This window comes from Dipteris shenzhenensis, chromosome 21 (assembly GCF_047967505.1).
Source record: "Dipteris shenzhenensis isolate YYH24624 ecotype China chromosome 21, Dip_SZ_1.0, whole genome shotgun sequence".
In the NCBI taxonomy this organism is placed as follows: domain Eukaryota; kingdom Viridiplantae; phylum Streptophyta; class Polypodiopsida; order Gleicheniales; family Dipteridaceae; genus Dipteris; species Dipteris shenzhenensis.
Window position 1 is genome coordinate 24,104,103 of NC_141616.1, and position 25,304 is coordinate 24,129,406.

The following is a 25,304-nucleotide window of genomic DNA, read 5'->3' on the forward strand; positions in this document are numbered from 1 at the left end:
TCTACAACTCCCCTTTCCGGGGTCTCTTGCACAAGTGACTCGACTCCCTGAGCGACCGTCTCCTGCACCGTGTCAAGACCTGCCTGCGGATGGTCCTGTGAGGGTTTGGAGAGAGAGAGAGAGAGAGCAAGAGAGAGTGAGCTTGAGAGCTGAGTTGCAATAGAAGAGTCTAAAAGAGTACAACTGAAAGAGTGAGAGATAAGGTTTTGTCCTAGTGACAAAACCTTAATAGTCACTAACCATAGTTAGTGAACTAACTACGGTTAGGGGAAAAAACCTCTTAAAGAGGGAAAAGTGCCCCTAACTAGCTTATTAAATGACATTGGTCACTGCTGAATTATATCTATAATTCTAACACCCCCCTGCAGTGCCAATGTCATGTACAAGGCTGATAAATCACCAAACGGATATAAGTTCAGGGCACTGCGAAATGTCTCGTCGCTACTGCACTCCTCTCTGCCCACGTGGCATCTCTATGTCCCGTAATATGCTGCTGGTATACCTCCAATATGTCCTCCTCATTTGGGGACTCAAGGGTGGGGAGGTGACCTATGTAATGCCAACACCCCCTCTTACTGACTCACCGTGGGCCAACACCTACACACTCTGATGCTGCTCCATTAGCTCCCACTTAGAAGCTCTCAGGAACAAGTCAAAGATGTCCTTGCTCACCGGTCTTTGAAGCCACAACTGCCTGCTCTGCCATTGCCTGAGCCCTCTTAGGAGTAGATGGGCGACCTCAAGACGAAGATTTTGAGCTATTTTTTAGGTCATTTGGTTCAGTAACGAGGGAGAAATCGTCAAAACTCAGTTTCAGACTGTAGCAACTCTCCCGGGCAAAAGTGCGTACCATTTCGTCCAACCTCTGTGCTGGACCTTCTCTGATATATGAGCTTTCTTTTGCTTCAGAAAGCCCTTTTTTCCTTGCTTTGAAGAGTGAGCTACAAGCCCTCCAAGTTCAGCTTTTCATTTTTGACAGTTTTGGACAAGTTTTTGAAGATGATGCTACATAAAATGCTACTCTAGCATTTCTGGTTTTTTGAAGCTTTCAATAACTTCAGTACAAGTGTGGCTTCAGTTTTGTTTTGAATTGCTAGACCTGGTTTTGATTGGAAAGTATTCATTTTAGCCACTTCTATGAAGCATGTAAGTGAAAGCATCATTGTTTGAAATTTGGTCACAAGACTTTGCTACATTAAATGCTTATATTTTGAAGCATTTCAGTTGTTATTCTAAGCCCTGTAAGAGAGAAGACACTACCCAATACTTGGGTTAGAGCCTCTCATGGCTTGCTTATGCAAAATATGTGAAAAGCCAAAACATAAAGCAATGTCTTGTTATGCTACAAAGGATGAAAATGTCAACCTGACTTCCTTGTTGAAGATTGCCAAAACAATGGTTGCCAAAAAGGAAGCAACTACAAAGCCAGAGATCTACCCTCTCATGGCACTTTTATTTGACTCCAAGTATAAGAAAAAGATGAAGGTCAGATACCTAAGATATGCTTCTCTACACAACTATGGAGATGACAAGATAATTGTTCTCTTGAAGGATATGATTTTCAGATCCACTTGTTCTATCATAGTACCATCTTATAAGGCACTAGACACTGCCCATGTGCACTGCCCATGTGGTAAGACCTTGCCTTGACATGGATATTTTGCCTCCACAAGATGAGGCATCCCATGAAGATTATGCATTTTAAATCATCTCTATGTATGCTCCAGATCTCTCTTTTTATGTCAAGGTACTCAGCCTGGATAGTCCTCCAAAATGAATGAAAATAAACTATTGTGTTTTGTGTGTTTTGTAAACACCTCTGGTCACCTTATGATGTAGGCCATGTGTATGTTTTGTTCCATGGTACCTCCTGCAGACATTGTGTGCATGTACATGCAGGGGAGATAACCATTGGAAGGTCTTTCTGTATCCCTTTTTTGTTTACCTTACACCCAAGGGAACCCTTGCTAGCATGAGAACCTAGCCATAGATTAATCCTTGACAACCATGAGATGGCATGAGAAACTATGAGACTAGATGTATCCTTGACATAGCCTGAGGCATTTCCTTGAGGGGGGGTTTGTTGGGATATCTCAAGGTGTATGCCCCTCAGGCACACCTTATGTTTCTATGTGTGAGTGCTAGAGGCACAGTTAGGTGCCCACAAGCACAGTTAGGTGGTGGAGAGCCACATAGGATGATTGAGAGAATCTAGGAGTAGATTGAGGAGATGATTGTGGAGCTCTGAAGTCATCAGTGATGTCAGTGAGCATGTATGAGGTGCCTACTTAAGGACCTCACTCTTCTTCATTCTACAAGCAAGCAAGCAAGTAATGCAAGTATTCTGAGTTTGTGTCCACTCTTTGCTTTCCTTTCAGCCTTCCAACAGGGTGGCCTTTCCAATAGGGAGAGAGTGGACTGGGATAGTTTTGTTTTGCATGCTGGACTTCATGATGCTGCTCGATAGGACGACTTTCGTCAATTGGTAGACAGTCTTCAGTTGGGTTTTCCATGGCTCTCTTTCTTTGGTCAGACTCGACAAGTTTTATATTGGCCATTGGGGTCACACCAGAGGAGGACAGATTGGGATCCACCCGGGTTATGTTTTATCTGACCATGCTCCAGTCCTATTACAGATTCTTCCTACCTCTCGATTGGAGAGCACAAGCTTTGTCAGAGTTCTGGACTTTGTTTTTCAGGATACAGAGTTCGTGGAATGGTTGAGAGAGACTTGGTTGTCAGTGGATACTCTTGTGGATCAGGGCTGGTTGTTGTGGGTAGAGAGGGCTTTGGCTAGAGTCAGCATGGCCTGCCAGTTGAGGGCAAAAGAGAAGAAGGAAAAGCTCAGAATCAGAGATCGGAATGCAAGAGCGGAGGTATCCAGACTTCAGAGATTGATTCAGAGTTTTCCTCATTCTCTTTTCATTAGAGGGCAACTTTTGGAGGCTCAGGAGAGACTAGAGGAGATTCAGGGTAGGAGGGCCCAGTTCAGGTTTTACTCTCAGCAGACTTTCTGGATTCAGAAGGGGGATAGATGTTCTAGAGAATTCTTCAGGGAAGTGGGTCACAGATACTCTTCGGACAGTCTTCGTAGACTTGTTGATGAGGCCGGGTCTCTTCAGACGGACCCTCACCGTCTTGTTGAGACACTTCTGATTTTTACTCCACTCTTTACACCGCCGATCCAGTCACCGAGGAGATGATCAGAGCCAGAGAGGAGATTTGGAGCCATGTCCCCCTCATGGTCTCAGACAGGATGAGCCATGTTTTGGATAGCCCACTATCACTCTTGGAGATCATGGATGCGTTACATGAGCTGCCCAGAGATGTTGAGATATCGAGCTCCACTCGCGATATGCCAAGGTGATCGTTGTGCATTTATGTCACCAACTTGTTAGCTGCAGATGCGGTTGGTACACCGCCCAGAGATGTTGAGATATCGAGCTCCACTCGCGATATGCCAGGGTGATCGTTGTGCATTTATGTCACCGACTTGTTAGCTGCAGATGCGGTTGGTACACCGCCCATAAATAATAGCTAGATGACAGCTAATCTTATGTACTCTAGTTCGTGGCTCAGTTAGTATGCCACCTTAGTTAGCTGAGTTTGGTTTGAGACCCACATATAGGGTTCTTCTATTTCTTTGTACTAGAGTTCTTTTAGCTTTCACAACTAAGAAGAGGAAAACTGTTTTCAACCTCCACCTTTATGTGTATTCCCCCATTGTGTATGTGAGAAAGCCACAAGTGAGACTCCTTCCTTCTCTCCCACTATTTTCACATGGTATCAGAGCCTTGTTCGTGGTAAGGAGCTCAAGAAAGCAAACCAAGTTCACGGTGTCCTGGTAAGAGGACCAGTGTTGCTTTCCTTTTCCGAGTTTGGGAGCAAATCTCTGCAGGTAGCACAGCCGGAAAGTGCAAGAGTGCATAGTCTCACGTTGAGATGCCCTTCGCGGTGTGGCGAGAGGGCAACATATGCTGCGGGAATGGGCAAAGCCCTTGGTGAATTTATTTTTCTGATTCGATGCCATTTCAGGGCCCGTTTTGGAGGCAGAAGTTCTCCGCAAGCACTGAGAAAAAGGCCTTGTTTTTGCTGTGCGACCACTGCTCTGCAAGTCGGTGAAAAGTTGCCGCAGAAATTGCATCGTATGCCTGTGCGCAGAGATATTGGGAGTTACAGAATCATCCCTGTTGCCTGTTCATGCAAATCGTCACTAGGAAGTGACTATGTGGTCAAATACCACTTTCGTCAGTTTTGCAGATTTGCCTGTGTGAGGCAGAAGCTATGTTTTTTGCAGTGACAGGATTTTTTGCAGTGTTATGTAATGGCGTCTGATTCTCTTTCATAGATTGTCACTGAAAAGCTTGACAAGAACAACTTCCAAGCATGGAAGTTTAGAATGACGAATTTCCTTATGGAAAAAGGCTATTGGGAGTTCATTACAGGAAATGAAGAAGAACCAGTTCTTCCTAATGTTCCCAATCAACAGGAAATGCAGGCATTTAAAGGATGGCATGAGAGAGCCAGAAAAGTTATGTATTGGCTGTCTATCAGTATTTTGGATTCTATGATTGTGCATATTCAGGATGCAAGTACGCCAAAGGAGGCATGGGATACTTTGGCAAAAATGTACAGCACAAATATGCAAGCCAGGAAAATGTAGCTCAAGCAGGAGTTGCATAATGTGCAGAGAGAAAATATGAGCATCAATGACTACCACATGAAGGTGAAGAAAATTGCAGATGCACTTGCTTCCATTGGGTCACCAGTGGAAGATGATGATCTAGTTTCTGTGACCTTGAATGGTCTAGGAAAGGATTATGCACAGTTCCGGACATCCATTGCCGTCCGTGAAAAATTTCCTGATTTTGAGAAGTTGTTTGCTCTTCTAATTTCTGAAGAGCAGAGAAATGGTGGTGCATCTTCTTCAGGAGGAACTTCAAAAGAAACTGTCCTTCTACTCAAATGCTGGAAGAGGTAGAGGCAGAGGTAGAGGAGGCCGATATGGAGGCCGTGGTAGAAATCAGAATATGCAGCAAACTCAAGAAAACCAGTCCTTTGGAGGAGGACGTGGTAACTCTAGAGGTAGGGGGAGCCAAAGACGTCGTGGTGGATGGCAGAGAGGCCAAAATGCAAACAACAATATTGAATGCTACTATTGTGGTAAAATGGGTCATATGGCTAAAGACTGCTACAAAAAGCATAATGACATTATGAATGGAAAATTGCAGCAAGGCAAATATGCATCTTCTAGTAGACAGGGTGATGACAGAAATGAGCATCTATTTATGGTGCAGCACGTGACCAATTCTGTGACAAGTGTAGAAGAAAGAAATGATGTGTGGTATGTTGACTCAGGTGCATCAAACCACATGACAGGTCATGCAGAATGGATGTAGGATGCAAGGAAAATAGAAAGACTAGGATCTGTGGAGACTCGTGATGATACTGCACATATTGTGCAGATTGGTAAAATTCCTTTGTCTATGCAGGATGGGAAAAAGAAATATCTGTTTGATGTATTTCATGTCCCAAATATCACCAAGAACCTGGTTTCTGTTGGTCAAATTATTGAGCAGGGCTTGCAGGTCAGATTTAATCCTCATGGATGCTTTGTTGAGGATATGAAAAATAATGGTCGCTTGATAGCAAAAGGAAAGAAGAAGGGCAGGATGTTTACGTTGGATGCGGACATGCCTGAATTGAGTGCAGCAATGTTTGCACATGGGACCGGTGTTGTTGCAGATATTGATATCTGGCATAAACGCATTGGTCATGTTAATGTACAGTGACTTAAATCAATGCAGGCCCAAAATATTGTTGCAGGATTGCCTAAATTCAAGGTTACAGAAATGCATAAGGTATGTAAAGCCTGTCAATTTGGAAAACAGGCAAGGAAACCATTTCCTAGGCATGTCCAAGAGAGCAATAAGCCATTGGAATTAATCCACTCTGATGTGTGGACTACTACAACAGAAAAGTTTGGGTGCATTTTATGAAAAAGAAAAGTGAAGTGTTTGGGCATTTCAAATCTTTTAAAGCTATGGTTGAAAAAGAAACAGGACTGCAAATAAAATGCCTAAGGTCAGATGGAGGGGAAGAGTACCTTTCAAATGAGTTTGCAAGGTTCTTGCAGGAGCATGGCATAAAGTGACAATATTCATGCAGTCATACCCCACAGCAAAATGGACTTGCAGAAATGAAAAACAGGCATATTGGAGAGGTATCTCGGACCATGCTAAATGAAAAAGACCTACCAGATTATTATTGGGCTGAAGCAGTTGCTACAGCAGTTTACATAACGAACAGGACTCCCACTGCAGCAATACATGGCATGACGCCAGAGGAGATGTATACTGGTAGGAAACCAGATATTTCTCATTTGAAAATTTTTGGTTGCATTGCCTATGTTCATGTGGCAGATGAGTTGAGGTCGAAGTTGGATCCAAAAGCTGAGAAGTGCGTCTTTATTGGTTATTCTCTGCAGCAAAAAGAGTATAGATGCTACAACCCTTCTACTCGTAAGTTTACAGTGAGTAGAGATGTTGTTTTTGATGAGATGAGCAAATGGTATAAACTAGTAAATGTGATTGATGATATAGATGCACAAAATGGTAATGCTGCATAGAATTCACAGCATCAATCACAAAATATTAGTGGACCTGCAGTCTCCTCTAGCAGTGGTTCACATACTTCGCCATGGACAGGTACATTGAGATTAGGAGAATCTCCTCAAAGCAATGCAGATAGTGGTACGCATGTATCACGAAAAGGAAAAGAGAAGGTAGATCAGCCCATGTTTGATGTGAATGCAGGTCACTCTTATGTGGATGGTGAATCTAGTGGCTTAGAACAAAGCATTGATGATGAGTTGGGTATTCCTTCTGTTGTTACACCTGGAGTAAGGAAGACCAGGGATGTTTTGAGAGCACCTGGTAGTGAGCCTATTTTGCGCAGGTCTACCAGAGTCAAGTATCATGTGGATAGGCTGAAATATGATGGATTTACAGCCATTCACTATGCCTATATGGTCAAAGTGATACAGGAACCAGAACCCACTCCTTTTGAGCAAGCCATGGGAAAAGAAAAATGGGAGAAAGCCATGGATGAAGAAATGGATGCCTTGGAAGCAAATGCTACATGGGAATTGGTGCCTTTGCCTAAAGACAAGAATGCAATTGGCTGTAAGTGGGTTTATAAGGTCAAGCACAATGTAGATGGTTCTGTGAACAGATACAAAGCAAGATTAGTTGTCAAGGGGTATGCACAGACATATGGCGTTGATTATGAAGAAACATTCAGTCCGGTTGCAAGGATGGCAACCGTAAGAGCAGTCATTGCTATGGCTGCATCAAAGGGATGGTCTTTACATCAGATGGATGTAAAGAATGCCTTCTTGCACGGTGATTTGCAAGAAGAGGTCTTTATGGAGCAGCCACCAGGTTATGTTCATGCTGTTCATCCTGAGTTTGTTTGTAGGTTGAAGAAAGCCTTGTATGGCTTGAAGCAAGCACCTAGAGCATGGTTAGACAAGATAGAATAGTATCTTGTCACTATTGGCTTTCAGATTTCCAAGGCAGATTTCTCACTTTATGTGAGAAAAACAGAGAAAGGTATTATGCTGCTTGTCATTTATGTTGATGATTTGATCATCACAGGTGATAGTGATGAAGATATCCTTCATGTGAAAATGCTATTGAAGCAAAAATTTGAGATGAAGGATTTGGGAGAGCTGCCTTATTTCTTGGGCATTGAGGTGATTAGATCACTAAGTGGGATATAGCTCTTGCAGAGGCAGTATGGATTGGACATGCTGCCCAAATATGGGATGACACGCTGTAAGCCTATTTCAGTTCCTTTGGAGCAGAATGTGAAGCTGAGCGCAGATGCAGGTGAGCTTTTGGAAGACCCTACTATGTACAGACGCATAGTAGGAAGTTTGATTTATATGACTATTACCAGGCCAGATTTGAGCTATGCTGTTGGATTGGTAAGTCAGTTTATGCAGGCTCCAAGGAAACCGCATTTGGATGCGGCTAGACGCATATTTAGGTATGTGAAGTCCACATTGCAGTATGGACTATTTTATGAGGCTGGGGTTCAGATGTAGTTGCATGGATACACTGATGCTGATTGGGCTGGTAGTATTTCTGATAGACGATCTACCAATGGATATGTGTTCTCTTTTGGAAGTGTTGCAGTCACTTGGAGCAGCAAGAAACAGCCTACAGTTTCCTTGTCGAGCACAGAGGCTGAGTACAGAGGTGCAGCAATGGCTGCATGTGAGGTAGCTTGGTTGCATAAGCTACTTTATGATATGCATCAGTCTATAGATGGGCCAGTTGTCATTTATTGTGACAACATGAGCAGTATACACTTGGCAAATAACCCAGTCTATCATGCTAGAACAAAGCACATTGAGGTGCATTATCACTATGTGCATGAGAAGGTTTTACTAGGTCTTATTGATCTAGTTTATGTCAGCACAGAGGATCAGGTAGCTGATATATTCACGAAGGCATTGGGCGCAGAGAAGCTGCGCAAGTTCATAGACCTGCTTGGTGTGCGAGAATTGGGATTGAGCTCGAGGGGGAGTGTTGAGATATCGAGCTGCACTCACGATATGCCAGGGTGACCGTTGTGCATTTATGTCACCGACTTGTTAGCTGCAGATGCAGTTGGTACACCACCCATGAATAATAGCTGGATGACAGCTATCCTTATGTACTCTAGTTCGTGGCTCAGTTAGTATGCCACCTTAGTTAGCTGAGTTTGGTTTGAGACCCACATATAGGGTTCTTCTATTTCTTTGTACTAGAGTTCTTTTAGCTTTCACAACTAAGAAGAGGAAAATTGTTTTCAGCCTCCACCTTTGTGTGTATTCTCCCATTGTGTATGTGAGAAAGCTGCAAGTGAGACTCCTTCCTTCTCCCCCACTATCTTCACAAGAGATAGATGCCCGGGGGAGGACGGTTTGTCGCCACTTCTTTTTAGATCTCTTTGGGATACGATTGGGCCTCATCTACTCTCAACCTTTTCAGAGGCTCTTGATACAGGATCTTTGGGCGAGACATTATGCAGAGGTTTGATTTGTCTCATTCCGAAAGGGGGAGACAAGACAGTCCTTCGTAATTGGAGACCCATTACACTTTTAGGCACAGCCTACAAGATCCTAGCGAAGACCTTGGCTCTTCGCCTAAAGCCTATGCTGCCAGATATCATCAGAGCTACTCAGACAGGATTTGTTCAAGATCGGAGTATCTTGGATAACATCTTTACTTTTTGGGAGGCCACTCACTGTGCGAAGGAGAGTCAGCAAGAGATTGCAGTTCTTCTCCTTGATTTTGAGAAGGCTTATGATAGGGTGGACTGGGGTTTCTTGGAGGGCACTATGAGGAGGCTAGGCTTTAGTGATAGATGGATTTCTTGGGTCTCCTCACTTTACTCCCACTCTTCTAGCAGGATGGTGGTCTGTGGAGGCAGAGGACCGGCTTTTCAGCTATCCAAATCGGTATGACAGGGATGCCCGCTTGTACCTTACCTTTTCCTTTTCGTAGCGGAGGCTATGGGATACTTTATGCAGGCTACCAGTCATGGCACTTTGGGCCTCCATCTGCCTATCCGGCAGGAGCAGGAGCTTCTGGACACTGAGTTTGCTGACAACACCGCACTAATAGTCAGAGGAGATGCATTTAGTCTTGCTACTGCTGCGGATTCAATTGACAAGTTCTGCCCAGCCTCAGGAGGACTTGTCAATTGGAACAAATCAAAAGGCATCTGGACACGAGCTCAGCAAGATACCCCAGCATGGGGAGGAGACAGAGGCTTTGTATGGATTCCCAGAGGCACCTCCACGAGATATCTAGGCTTTCAAGTTGGCATTGAGGTGTCCCCAACGCAACAGTTTACCCCAGTTCTTCAGAGCATCCAGAGAAAGCTAGCCTACTGGAGCACAGCTAGACTTTCTTTGGCCGGAAGAGCGCTGGTACTCAACCAGGTTCTACTAGAGACTGTGGTACATTGCGTCATGTTGGTGCTTTCATGCTGACTCGATCCGTAAGGTGAGGAGATTGCTCCGGAACTTCCTGTGGAGTGGTGGTGATGGTTTTGCGGACACTAGGGCCAGGGTTTCATGGGATACTATCACTTTACCCGCCTCGCAGGGAGGACTTGGAGTTCTTGATCCTGAGTTGCAGAGCAGAGCCCTTTTAGTCAAACTTCTTGTTAGAGGTTTGACTCTAGGAGATCAGCCGTGGAAGCAGTTCCTACTGCATGGGATTCACCAGTGCACCCCCAGCGCAGCAGGCCAGTGGGGGCAGGTAGAGTCAGTTGGATCTTCCTGACGGACCAGCATTCTCAGCCTTCCTCACCACTTGTGAAAAGGCTTATTCAGATATGGGATCTTTTCCGACAACACCTCATCAGAGCAGTTCCCTCCTCCAAAGAGGAAATTGCCCGACAGCCACTATATCATAACCCCTTGGTTCGGTATCAGGGATCTTCCCCTGGTACAGAACTTAGGACTCCCTTGGCCACATGGCATGCTCAGGGGGTTGTAACAGTTGGAGATTGGTTCAGGGGAGGTGTGGAGATGTCAGAGGAGGAGATCAAAGATAGGCACGGGCCACTTGGACAGATTGCTGCCACTAGATTACTGATCATGAGAGCTATTCCTCAAGGGTGGAGGGATATGCTTACAGATTCAGCCTATGTTCATCCCATCTCTACTTGGCCAGGTTGTTTTAGTGAGGCTGGGCTATGCATTGGAGTTCGTTTAGGACCGGCACCGTTTACTTATTTTGAGACAGACTCCTCTCACAGATTGTATCCCACTCAGTTGACAGGAGCTCCTTTGGCAGAGAGTCAAGGTCATTGGTTGCCTTGGTAAGAAATGGGCCACAGATCCTTCCAGGTTGACCATTGCAGAGGATCCTAGATGGAGACTTTGGATTTTTCAGGGTCGACCTCTTGCGGAGCTTGACTAGGACCCAGGTGAGTGGGCATGGCCTGCTCCGGTGGCAAGTGCTCATCCTCTTTCTTTTTTTTAGTACTCGACGAGGGCAGGTTACAGGCTTCAGCAGAGAGACTCTCATCATCTACCATCTGCCTCACAGCACTGGCATGCACAGGGACTTACTGCAAAGCTCTTGCTGAGCTACTGGACTCACTTTTGGGGCATCAGTAGAGCCAGGAAAGTCTCCTACTTTCTTTGGCTCGCTATTCATAGGGGTATACCTGTGGGTACTTGGCTTCAGCAGATGGGTAGACCCTCCTTGTGTACCTGTTTGCAGCTGGCAGAGGAATCTAGTAAGCATTGTTTATGGAGCTGCCCCAGCTCTAGAGTGGTTTGGACAAGTATCTTCAGGATGTTTCTCATATGTTACATCCGAGTCCTTTCTGATGACATGGGGCGCTGCCCTATGGGGGAGAGGATTTGGGGCCTTTGCCCTCTATGAGTCAGAGCCAGGAGACCGCGGTTTCTCCATGCAGTATCGCCAGAGACGGGGTCGCACAGATGTTAGCATCATGGAGCCGCAGGACTTACTTTTGGTACCAGTACCAGCTCAGGATTCCAGGCCTACTTCACCCACAGGGTCAGCCTGGGAGGTGATTTCTAGTATTATCCTATGGCGGATATGGTGTTCGCAATGTTCTTTTGTCCTTGGGGGCCATTTATGCACGGAGGCTGACACTCTTGCTTCCATTTGGGCGGAGGTTATCTTCACTCTCAGGAGTCAGTGGGAGCGGTGTACATGCACCTCTTTGGCAGCTTGTGGGAGACTTTTATCCTTCATGAGGACATGGGACTGCTCATTATTTTTTCATTTGACCCCTTTTGGGATGTCGTGGCATTTTAGACCACCTCCATGGCTTTTTAGCCACATTGTTGAGGCTAGGGATAGAGTACTTTCTCTCCCACCTGTTGTATGATTCATTTTTCACTTTAAAAAAAATTCCTAGGCTCTTATTGCATGCCAAGCTGCCTCAGTCTCTGGACTTTCCATTCCTTCTTCCTGGCCACTCTGACGGCATCCTCAAGACTATCCAGATTCTTCAATTCCACTTTCAATCTGAGTGTAGGCTTTAGGCCAGCTATGAAACGATTACGCTTGATCATTTGAGGTGGTACTTCTAGAACAAGAGCTTCACACCATAAACTCCATAACCTCCCAAACTGGATTAGATACTAATTCACATCTTGCTCTTCCTCCTACCTCATTTTGCACAGCTCTTTCCAAACTTCATTAGGGCTTTTGGCTTGTGCAAACCATGCAAGGAAAGCTGTTCTCACCACTGTATACTCCAGATTTCGCTGCTGAGGATGAGCAGTCCTGAAGGTAGCAACCTGAGTCTGTAACCATGCTTTTGCATCTCCCTGTAAACAATAATTCAAGATTTGAAACAAAATCTCAGGGGTTGCCCTATCTTTCATAAGTGCTGTAAATTCCATCTTTTCCAGGAACCTTACTGCATTCTCATACGGCATCCCCCAGTACTCTGGGAAGTCCTGTGCCATCCTCACAATCCTTCAACTACCACACCCTAGCCTATCTCAATCACAACAAAACTGGGAAGCAACAAAGCAAACACACTGCTGAAGAAGCTCACTTTGCATCCGAAGGGCATTCTTTTTCCTGTGGGCAAGCACTTTCAGAGCTCTCTGCACTCTGGCTCAGAGTCGAATCACACGTAGCTGGACTTCAATGCATCTCTGCTCTTTCAGTCTTGTAAACTGAAGTGAACTCCTCCGTGCAGGCACCAAAAAGATGATTGCAAAAAAGATAGAGCACTATACTGCCTTTATAACCACTCCAACCTCTTCCATATACTCACCCCTTCCCCAAACACTAGACACCATAGAGTCCCTCAACCCTGGAAGTCTTCATCCTAGACAAGCTTCAAGCAAAACACATCATCCAAAAGAGGTTCTATTGGTGGCAATGGCAGATTAATCCACTCAGAGTATAAGATTTCTACATGTACATCATTACCAAATTCAATGCTCTGCACAGACGGGCCCAATTCCAAGATCAAGTATATGAATATACAGTTTCCTGTCTTTAGTATTTATATCCACTCATCAAACTCAACATCAGTACAAAGACTCATCCAAAGAATTTCTTCTGGGAGGTCTTCCATTGCTGGTAACACAACACCCTGCCACTCTTCATCATCTACATACAACAGTAGGTGCCACACACCTTGTGCTTTAGAGTTGAGGATTTCTCATCGGGCTCAGGAGGAATGGCAGGAAAACTCAGCCCGCCGCAGCTCCGTGTCCTGAAACTCAAGATGAGCACTCTCCAATCTATCACTAAGCCACTGAGACACTAGGTCCTGCTCCTTGAGCCTCTCGATGGAGGTGAGGTCTCTCCTCAAAGCCCACTTGCGCTCCTGAAGGGTCCTCCTTCGCCTGAGGGTGTGAGCCTATAGCTCCACGCTGCTCCTCTGAATCACATCGGCAACCCACGCAGCCCAGCCCTCACTCGGTGCCATCTCTGAGTGCTCCCAGATCTCTGCCATAACCTGCTGAATCTCCTTGTCCTGCAAGAGGTCCTCTGGAATGCAAACCCCCTTCTGGGGGCGACCTCGACGGGGTTAATCCAAGTGAAGTACCACTAGAGAGTGGTCGGACATCGTGGTACCTGCCAGAATCCCAATAGCGCCACCTCTGTGTAATGCCCAGTCCCCAACATAGAAGCGGTCTAATCTCTTGAGCAATCCATCGTGTCTCCTCTATCCAAAGGAGAAGAGAAGGCTGCCAAGAGTCCTACTGAACTCTGGCTCTCTCCATGGGTCTCTGCCACTGATCATTAAAATGATTTGCTTCCAGGTACTACCCCCTCTGTGCCTTGCTTCCAAACTACGCAATATAGTCAGCCAAATAATGAGGGGAGCCATGGCAGGATGAGCCTACTGTCCCCCCATGAGGATGCATTGGGGTACCCAGATGTTCTAGGTCATGATGCTTACAACAATATCGTCCTTGGTGAAAGCAAGGTAGTGGAGTGACCTCATGAATCTGTCATTGCTGCAAATGGTCTCCGCAATCCCCAACTAGGTAGGGGATACATCTCTACGAAGGAGGCATGTCATCCCTCCATCAGTGAGGCTACTACCCCCCACATAAATACTAGTCGGATACATTGCACTTTGCAAAAATCCCCTACGTTGAAAGTGAAATCCATTAGTGGGGGATTTGTTTGCTGATCTCATGCCATGCAACAGTGACAAGTACCATCGCTACTCATCAGCTCTAGGCAGGGTCCAAATGGGGAGACTACCATGTGCAATCAGCTAGAAGAAGAACACAATCTTCTATGGCTAGAGGCTGGTCTAGCACTGTGCCCAAACCCCTCCCTCTTCTTCTCCTCTTCTCCCGCCTCTCCCACCCTCCTTCCTCCTCTTCATTCCTTCCTCCTCCTCCTCTCCCTCCTTCCTCTCCTCCCCTCTACTTTCCTTGCCGCCCTCTCCTTCTCTCTCCTCCGTCTTTCCGCCTCGCCTCGCCTCATCGTTCTTTCTTTTCCTTTTTCATTTGCCTCCCTGTAGCGGGAGCATTGGTGTTTGTTATGGTGAAAGAAAATCTTGGTGGCGACCTTTGGTCTGGTTAGAGGCGCTCTATGGTAGCACCCTCAACTCTCATAGCCGTCAAGGTTCTTCTTTCCCCAGCTGACAAGCAATAGGTATAGCAGGTAGTTCAATCCCCAGGACAAGGCGCTTGTGGGTAGAATTGTGGGCCTCACGCCTACACGGAGACAGGTGCAAGAGTGGATCCAGGCGAGCTTGACATTAGAGGGCGACCACATCCAGGCGAGCTCTATGGTAGCACCCTCAACTCTCATAGCCGTCAAGGTTCTTCTTTCCCCAGCTGACAAGCAATAGGTATAGCAGGTAGTTCAATCCCCAGGACAAGGCGCTTGTGGGTAGAATTGTGGGCCTCACGCCTACACGGAGACAGGTGCAAGAGTGGATCCAGGCGAGCTTGACATTAGAGGGCGACCACATCCAGGAGGTCACCATCTATGGACGAGGTGTTTTCCTCATCTAGCTGAGATCCCCTGACACCGCCTCGACACTTGTTGAGCAAAGCCCCATACTCCTTGGCCCGCACCTTGTCTACCTCTTTCCTTGGTATCATGGGTTCACAGTGGAGGACATGGACATGACACACCATGTTCCATGGTTTCCAGTTACAGTCCGTTTCCCAGGGCTCCCCAAGGAGTATTGAGCCATCCTTCCTTCCATTGGTCGGGCATTTGGCACGGTGCTTGAGTCCTCGCTAGAGACGACCTCCATTCTAGCAGATGATGTAGTCCCTAGGATCAGACTGGTGGTGGAGAGCCCGGAGTCCCTCCCAGAGTTGATCCTTCTCGAGACTCTAGAAGGGGGCACACTTCGCAAGAGGGTAGAGATCTCCGAGTTACCAGGCCAGTGTCTTCGATGCAGATAGATGGGTCACCTCGCCAGAGATTGCCCCCGTGGCCTCCCTCATGCGCCTCCTCCCCCTCCTCCACAGAGTAGGCAGAGTCAACATGTTCGAGTTCAGTGCCCTCTCAGGCAGGAGCAGCAGGAGTCTCAGACCCCATGGGTTACCCCCTCAGAAAGAAACTGGTCACAGGTTAAAAAGAAAAAGAAAATAAGCAAGCAAGCCCGCAAATGTTGCAGGCATAGGGCCAACCGCAGGGAGAGGGATAGGGTTGACCGAGAGGCCTCAAAAGAGGAATAGCAGGAGCCTCCCCCAGCAGCGGGGGCCTCTGTCCATCCAGCCGATCCTCTAGCTTCGAAAGTCCAGCCTCCACACCCACCCTTGCAGCAGCAGAGAGCCCCAGGAGCTCTAGAGGTGGCGTTGGCGGAAGCCGCAGTCGCTAGTCCGACGAGGGCTGTGGAGGAGCCGATCCAAAGCCCCAGCGAGCCTGATCAGCAAGGGGGGCCTGAGGTCGCCCTTTTCCCTCCTCCTCCCCCTCCCCCTCCCCCTCCTCCTCTTCACTTCCCCCTCCCCCTCTAGGGTTCCCCCCGCGCCCCCCCCCCCCCTCAACCCCCCCTCCGATGGTCACTCTCACCACCCACTCTCCTCCCTCTGTCCCCCGCGTCCCGACCTCTCCCTTGCCCGCCACTCCCCTCTCTGTTTCAGTAGCAGCTTCTTCCGCTTTGACACCCCTGCCATCAGGCAAGGGAACGACGACGCCCCCTTCTGCTTCCTCATCGCAACAGCAAGTCCGCTTGGAGAGGGATCCTGAGGGACGAGGCTCGTCCTCCCGGCCAGCAGCTCCCAACCTCTAGCCTAGGTGTCCCTTACCGTAGAACTTCTGGAGGTTAGGACCCTGGAACTATCTGGAGATTCCGGACTCATACTCTCTACCATTGGAGATCATGCTCATGGTCCTTCAGCCCCGAAAGGGGGGTTTGATCAGTGCAATGGGATCTCAGACACCGTTTGGAGATTTTCGTTTGCCTCCACAGGGTTGGAGAAGTGGTCCTCGGAGGTGTTTGATGCTATTTTGGGTAATCATCTTATGCTCATGATGGACGAGTGGATGGGACCACAGGGACTAGATCTTTGGTACGCCTATGGCACGGAGGTGAACTTTCAGCTGAGCTTCACATGCGAGGAGCCGGTGTGTGGTTTAGCGACGGGAGTTATCGGATTGCCGATGGAGGCAAGGGTGGAGCAGGCACACTTCTAGCCCCTCCAGACGTGTGCGGAGTTGTTCGGGGTGGAAGCATCCTTCATGATGAAGTGGGCATGGAAGATCGGTATTGAGCCGGTATCCATCCTAGTATGACGCCGCACAAACACAGACTACTCCCCATCCAAACCCTTGGAAAAATCACACAAGTCAGTTTATCTAGGACAGGCACCCACCCACAGGAGAGCCTTGTTCCCGACTCCCTCGTCCTCATGAGCTGGACCATAGTGACTTGGAACGTATACGAGCTCCACAACCGTGTTTGTAGCCAGCCGTAGTACCTGTTGCTCCGGTAGGAGTTGCAGAGGGCAGTGGTAGGGCGTGCAGTGGACATCCTTATGATTCAGGAGCACATGTTTTCAGCAGCAGACATCACACGACGCCATCACCTTCTTCTAGGGAGAGGTCCAGAGGAGTGGTCTCCTGCAGTAGGACGGAGCAGAGGGGTCTGCATCTCAATCTCACACACCTTGGCTCCAGAGGTCTACGATCAGGGCGAGCTCATTCCAGGATGAGCAGTTTGGATGGGAGTTTGGACGGGAGAGTCCAGGATTGGAATCCTGAACATGTATGCCCCAGCGTGTAGACAACATCGCCTGGCCTTTTGGAGGAGGCTGTCAGAGTGTCTTCCAGATGTTGACTCCTGGATTGTTGGAGGGGACTTCAACAACCTGGAGTTTGGGGAAGACAAGGAGGGTGGCGCCTCGTTCTCTGAGATGCCGAGCACTTTGTTTGCAAGGCTCAGCCTGTCTATATTTTCACAGATTGAGCAACTTTTTGATTGTATAGCCCACCACACCAATTAGCACCTGCACCTGGGTTACCATTGACAGTGAGCCTGGACCCAGAGAAGCTGCAAGGCAGCCAAGGCTTTCTCCTCCTATCAGTGCCTCAAGGAAAGCTGATTCTTTTGTATTCATCAAAGCATTTGATATACAGTACTTTGTCGGCCGCAGGATACCTATTTGCTTCCTTGTGCTTTCATTCGCATACTAATGCATTTCCTCCTACACATCCTTCCAGCCTAATTTGCTTCCTTGTTTTTTCAATTCTTCCAGCCTATTTGTTTCCTTGTGCTCTCATTCTCATACTAATGGATTTGCTCCTCAACAGAACCTTCTCTGAATTCTTCAAACACATATCTAATCCTTCCATTCAATTCAGAGGAGACAAACTAAAGGATGCATTACAAGAGGGCATTTTTAAGTGAGGGAGCAACACAAAGAGCAACAACTTATATTATTTTGATAACCTTTTATTTTTGAAAGTACTAGAAGCAAAAAACGATATTCCGTACATTTTGCATGTAAGAAAAGTTATTCACAATCAACTTTATCCATGAACGAGAGATCATAGATTAACTCACAGTTTCATGCCATGTCTGATTAATCCTGTCATGAGCATTCCTATTCATCATCTGGAGTATGTGCATTGTACTTTCCTTGGACAAATCTAGATCATGATAGAGCGCTAAGAGTAAGATTGTGTTTAATAAGGCACTTTTCATCGTGGTCTTGAAATCTGTACAGCTATGGTAAAGGATGCCAAAAATGAAAACAGAGAAATCTAAAGCCTCTCTCAGTGAGTCTCTATCTTCTGAGGCATACCATACTCTCCTTCTCACTTGCCTTCAGCATTATTTTGGCATCAGAACTGATTGGAAAGGTACCATTGTCTTCATCAATGCATGATGTAATCTTAAACTAAAGATAAAGCTTCTTGATTTTGCAGCAATAAATCCATCTCCTATTGAAGCAAACCAAGACTAAAGAAGTCAGACTGGGAACAAAGACTTAAAAACTCCTGGCTGAAGTGAAACCTCATCATTGTTCAATGATTCTATCAGTAATTTATAATCTACTCTCCCCACCTGCTCCCTTATCTCCCCTACCTCACCAACTTTCTTGATTGTACCTCCTCAGTCGTCTGCCTGTAGTCCTCCTACCCAGGCCAGCAGGCCACCTCCCTCCCACCACTTTATTGATTGTGTATATTCCCCTTTCCTTTGTACTCTCCTATTCCTTATCCTATAATGAAATCCTTTCCAGCCTGCTTCATCAAAGCTACCTTCAAGTGCAGCTTGACTGCCAACTTCCTGCCCCTTCAGCATCATTAAACCTTGACCTGACATGTTAACTACCTTCTCTATTTCCTACTGCAGATCACGGGAGTAGCACCGATATTATTCCACCCAGCCTTTCTTGCTGAAACGTGAGAGCTAACAGAGAATTCAAATTCAAAACATACGTGAAAGCTCATTCTCACCTCTCACTAGCTTCAACAAGCCCCATCTCCCTAGATGGATCTAGATGCCACATGTCATCATTATAGGGCCTTACTAATGGAACATTTCACCCCTCTCTTGAGATGCTTTGATTTCCTTTGCCCCTAGGCACATTTCTTGCATTAGACCCTTAGCCTTAGATCCACCTAGTCTGGTGCTATCAACCCTCACCTAGGACCTTGACATTAATTCCCTCCTGATCATTTACATGAAGCGCAAACAAATATATTACAAATATAGATCCTTTAAGGGAAATGTCGACTGATTCTTCCGAGGTCATGCTACCTCGACTAGAGCATAACATTCCTTCCCTCTTCAGACATCAGCGTCCTCGATGATAAAGTCTGGGAACACTCTCCGCAACTGGTATATGGATTCCCAAGTAGCTTCGGATAGAGGCTGACCATGCCATGCAACCAACACCGTGGGTATCTTCCGATTTCGTATTTGCATTGTTCCTCGGTCCAGGATTCTTGTTGGTTCACGCCTCGCATTATCCTCTATCTCCTGAAACAAAACCACACCTTCGATTAGTGAGTCACCTGTATGTAAAAATTTCTTTAAGCGTGAAACATGAAAAACCAGGTGCACCTTACACCCATGTGGCAATTCTAATTTATAGGCTACCTTGCCTATTCTCTTTAGAATTAACCACGGCCCACAGTATCGAGGTGATAACTTAGCACACTCTCCTGAAGTTCACGACTTCGAGTGTGAAGGAACTCTGACAAAAACTTTTTCTCCTTTCTTAAATACTCTTATAGACCGGTTTTCATCCGCATACACCTTGGCTCTATCCATAGCCTGGCGGATATTAGCTCTCGCAAGTGTTAGCATCTCCCGCATCTGAACTACAAAGTTTGCGGCACTAGGCACTTTCTGAGGTATTCCAACTATAGTTGGATTTGCTGGTCTACAACCATAGTTTAGCTCAAACGGACTGAACCCGGTAGAGGAATGTTTTCTATCATTGTAGGCAAACTCTAACAATGGCAACCACTTGTCCCATGTATGTTGCCTCAATGACACATATGCTCTCAGCATATCCTCTAAAGTTTGGTTGACTCTCTCCGTCTGACCATCCGTCTCAGGATGATCCCCACTACTCATTCCCAACTCAGTCCTTAGTGTCTCAAATACCGCTGTCCAAAAATGACCAATAAATCTAACATCTCTGTCTGACACTATGGATCTAGGTAATCCATGCAGACGAAATATATGTCTAATAAACAAATCCGCCACTTGCGGGGCACTAACAGACTCCCTAGTCGGAATGAAGTGAGTCATCTTGGTTAGTTGATCAACCACCACAAGGATAGAATCATACCCTCCTGGTGTCGTAGGCAGCCCTACAATAAAGTCCATGGAAATGCTCTCCCACTTACTCAGTGGTATTTCCAAGGGCTGTAAAAGTCCGGGTGGCTTCACCCGCTTGGCCTTACTTACCTGACACGAGAAACACCGTGTCACATATTCATGAATATGCTTTTTCATCTTTGGCCAAAAGAAATCTCGCTTCACCAGATCATATGTCTTTTCGACCCCTGGATGTCCCGCACATGGGCTATCATGGCACTGTCGAATGACTCTCTGCCTAAGATCATTCTGACTAGGTACTACTACTTTGCCATTTCTTTTCAGCATACCATCCCTTATGGTATATCTTGCATAAGTTTGGCCTTTTCTAGATGCCAGGTCATCCTTTGCTTTTTCCCCGGGTTTTAACATATGAGCCTTAGGCCATAGACTCTGGACAAACTCGTCCACCTTTTGAGTTTCTCTAATCTCGGTCATTAGAGCACTCTCTAATACCGTGAAACTCATATTGTGCATAATGCGAGACAACGCATCAGTAACCTTATTATCCTTCCCTCTTCGGTACCAAATCGTTAAATTAAACTCCTGCATGAGCTCTACCTACCTAGCTTGCAGCCCCTCAAGTCAGGCTATTAACAAAAATGTTTCAGAGTATCATGATCCACATCCACATAAAACTCTGAACCATACAAATAATGCCTCCATGTTTTCAAAGCATGGATAATAGCATACAACTCTAATTCATGAGTTGGCCAATTCCTTTGAGAGGGAGAAAGCTTCTTGCTTTCAAAGGCTACTGGCCTTCCCTCTTGAAGGAGAATTGCTCCTGCTGCAATGCCACTTGCATCGGTTTCCAGGAACAACGGTTTTTGGGGATCAACTATTTTTAACACCGGTCCTGTGACCACAGCTTGTTTTATGCTTTCAAAACTTTCTTGTTGATTCTGTCCCCATATAAAAGGTACTTCACCTGAGGTCAGATCAGTCAATGGCGATACTATTTTGGAATACCCTTTGATATGCTTCTATAAAATTGGACAAATCTCAAGAATGATCGCAACGCGGTCAGACTCTGAGGGATTGGCCAAGTCAGTATCGCAGCCACTTTCTTCGAACCCCTCTGGAGTAATTATGAATTTTAAATATCCAAGCCTAACCATACACAATATTCTTTTTATCTACATAAAGACTGGCTTTCCTCAAAGTACTGAACACTCTTCTTAAGTGTTCACGATGCTCAGTCATACTTTTACTGAACACTAGAATATCGTCAATAAAATGTACTACAAACTTTCCGATATACGGACGTAGTAAATCGTTCATAAGCATGACGAATGTCGCTGGAGCATTGGTAAGTCCGAAGGGCATTACCAAAAACTCATAATGACCAAACCTGCTTCTGAAAGCGGTTTTATGCACATCCTCGGCTCTAATCCGGATCTGATGATAGCCACACTTAAGATTTATCTTGCTGAAAATCACCGCTCCATGTAATGCATCTAGCAAATCATCAATTCAAGACATCGGATACCTGTGCTTAACAGTGATATTATTCAATGCTCTGTAATCTATACAGAGGCAAAACGTATCATCCTTTTTCTTCTTTAATATCACTGGCGAAGCAAAAGGTGAGAAACTTGGTTGAATCTGCCCCAACTTGAGGTATTCTTCCAGTTGTCTACGCACCTCCGCCTCTTCAGTAAAACTCATTCTATAGGGAGGTCTATTTACAGGTTTTGCCCCCGGGATCAGCTCAATTTTATGCTGAACATTCCGCTCTGGAGGTAACCCATAAGGTAACTCATCCCTAAAACATTCAGAGAACTCCTCTGTTATAAGATTAGCCAGCTTGGCCATCTCATTATTTTACGTAACATCAGTGCTAGCCGAAGAATCATCAACCGGCTCTACCGATATTGTGCAAAGGAATAAAAACTCTTCTTGAGCTTTTCGGATTTCCATCACAGAAACCAACAGTCCCTGAGGTACATCTTTTTCACCTCGCAAGACATAAAGCACATCATTCATCTTGAATTGATATACGTGCTTTTTCCAATCAATGGCTGGATTCTTCCTAGAATGCCACGCCATACCCAGGGCTATATCTGCATGAGCAAGCTTGGTCATTTCAAAATCAAGCTTCTCAGCATAGTCCTGAATACGAAGCTCCAACTGGGTAACCCTTTGGTCCCATACTTCAGTTGAACTTCCATTTGCCATCCTGACTGTATACGCCATTGTGAGTGGACGCTGAGTCAAACAACACAATGACATCATGATTGGCCACTTGCCCTTTCATTTGATTTAACTCCGTATCATTAAAGACTGTATACCCCGTTGTTGCGGGCTTAGATAGGATGTTATCAGGTGCACTCGTTACTAGCTTAGCAACAGACACACATAACAAACAAGGTACTGACCTCTGAGAAGATCCCGCTAGTTGAATCTGCATCTCTTCCGCTCTGGGACTTCTCTCCATTTCCACGTCGCATTCTAAGACTACCATCTCAGCCATCCGACGATCCTTATTCCGTGGACAATCCTTCCACTGATGAGGTTGAAGGCAACTAAAACACAAGCCTTCTCTCCTCGCCTTTTCTCTTTGCTCTGGGTTTAAGGGAGACTTAGACTAAGCTCGGGCTACCATTAGTGTTACTTTCCTCTTCACTCCAATGGTGGTACTTGATCTAGGAGTTTCAGCTGGTTTCGCCTGCTTGGCTTGACCACTCGGCTAAGAACCACTCCCTTTACTAATCCATTTCTTTTCAAACCCAGATTTCTTCTGGTACCCATACTAGGTTCCGACATGTGCAAACCCACTTGGCCTGCTGTCCTTGGCATCCTGATAGTTTAGGGCTATGGCTATTGCATCATCTAACGTGTTCGCGTACTTAGCCCGAACTTCCATTTTTATCCGATCATTCAATCCAAATATGAAATCTTTCACTTGGATTGATTGAGGCAGGGGTTCATCGACCTTCATTACGCTCTCTCGAAACTTATCAGTGTATTCTGCCACTGACAAATTTCTTTGACGAAGGTTCCTATATTGATCCCAAGCTCGGGATGCTTCGTCAGGAGGTAAGAAGTGTTTCCTGAATTCTCTTTTAAACCCCTCCCAGGTAGTGGATGCTATACCATCTTTTTGTTGCTTAATCCACCACCGATCCACTGCCTCACTAAACATGTGGGTGGCCTTGCGGATCTTCTTAATGTCATTCTGATTTCACAAATGGCGAACGCCTCGTCCCATTTGTGTAACCAGGTCTCAATGACATCAGAACTACGGTCATTCATCCGACTAGAATACCTTTCCGGCCTGTAATTGGCAATATTTGGTACTTTAGCCTTCCTAGGCTCGACCGTATGGACACTAGACTCCGGTTCCATTGGAGCCTTTCCTTTCTCCTCTCGAGAAGGTCTGGCAGACATACTATGTATTGCTCTTCTAAGTTCAGACTGCCCTGCATTTGTATGTAACTGTTGCGCTAATAATTGCTGCAAGGCATCCTCAAGTAATGCAATCCTACTAGATAAGGTGTGAGCTCCTGGGCGCGACACCTGCTGGGTCAACCGGACTCCTGACTCACCAGGGTCCCTCCTGGAAGCCCCTTCTTCTGCTTCCATTTAGTTCAATGGGTGTTTTGTTTTGTTTTGTTTTTTTTTTTTAACACCGCTAGAACACTGTATTTACAAACTGACACAATTCAGTGTACTGACACTCTGACACAATTCCCTATACTAGGGAATACTTGCAATCCCAGATTCACACTAACTAGGCATTTGATACAAGCATATATCCCAAATCCCGCTTTTCTATCCATGGAGGGATTGCAGTGAACCTTTGGAGGTCCAAGTTCAGAGCCGACCCTACATGCCCTCGATGCCTTTCTGCTTCGGAGTCTATTCAACATTGCTTATGGGATTGCAGACAGGCGAGGATGATTTGGATGGGGGTAGCCAGGATTTTCAGTCACTTTGCCCATTCCCCATTTTTTATGACATGGGGCTCGGTGGCTTGGCTTTCTCTTACAGGACCTCAGGTTTTCTATGAGGGAGTTGACTCCTCTCGGGCCATTTCGGTTCGACGTCATCGGATTGAGTCCTGTTCGTCGGATGTGGTACCACACCTTCCTTTTACAGCTGTACATGCCTCTGTGGATACTTCTTGGGAGATTCTAGCGAGCATAGCATCCTGGCATATCTGGAGAGCCAGATGCACAGAGGCTTTGGAGGGTACTCAGGTTCATCCCTCGCACACATTGGCTAGTATCTGGACAGACATCTGGACAGACATCGTACATACTTTGATGGCCATATGGACGGGTATGCAGGGGGACTCCCATGCAGCCTCAGCTAGGAGGGCTTCTTTCTTCAGGGAATGGAAGGATTCTCCTTTCTTCTCTGAAACTACTACAGGGTTGAAGTGGCACTTTCAGCCTCAGCCTTGGTTGTTTTCCACCTCACTCTGAGGGGGTTTTTAATTTATCCTCATGATTTCATGATGTATTCCGCTTTGAGCTTGCTCTCGCGGGTTTTTTCTCTTACTTAATAGAAGTCTTTTTCTTGGAAAAAAATCCCCGCTTTTCCCTATACTAGGGAAATTCCTGCAAGTCAACTCAGACTGAAATACACAGGCATAGTCTCAAGCATAATCTGTCCCTGCTACAGCATCAAACCTTCATGCAGACTAATTATTAACAAAACCTCTTCATGCAAGCAAAGCATCAACAAAACTAAATTAGGAAAGGCCAAAGAAAGCTCCCTGGTCAATCACTCCTGTCTCAGCTCCACAAACTCGAATCCCCGAAGCCTGCAGCCTCCACGTACTGCTTGCTCGCAAATGATACGCTCCTCTATCTGGAATCCGTCTCCGCTGCGTGGCCTTAAAAGGCTATGACTGTGAGTGCGTTGGAAAACAGGTTAAAATTTACTATGAGCCAGAGAACGTAGGCGCAGGATTTACGACAGAACAGACATTGATCGTCTGGTTTTTTTTAAAAAATAGTCTCACA

At 46.1% G+C, this 25,304-nt stretch overlaps 1 protein-coding gene across 1 annotated transcript in view; it reads right to left on the bottom strand.

The window, feature by feature from the left end:
• Positions 1 to 25,304, bottom strand: part of LOC147888660 (uncharacterized) — a 70,699-nt gene that overhangs the window by 39,688 nt on the left and 5,707 nt on the right. Inside the window, exon 4 of the mRNA XM_087392340.1 lies at positions 18,055 to 18,209. Coding sequence (XP_087248466.1) covers positions 18,055 to 18,209 — 155 coding nt within the window. The remainder of the gene's footprint in view (positions 1 to 18,054; positions 18,210 to 25,304) is intronic.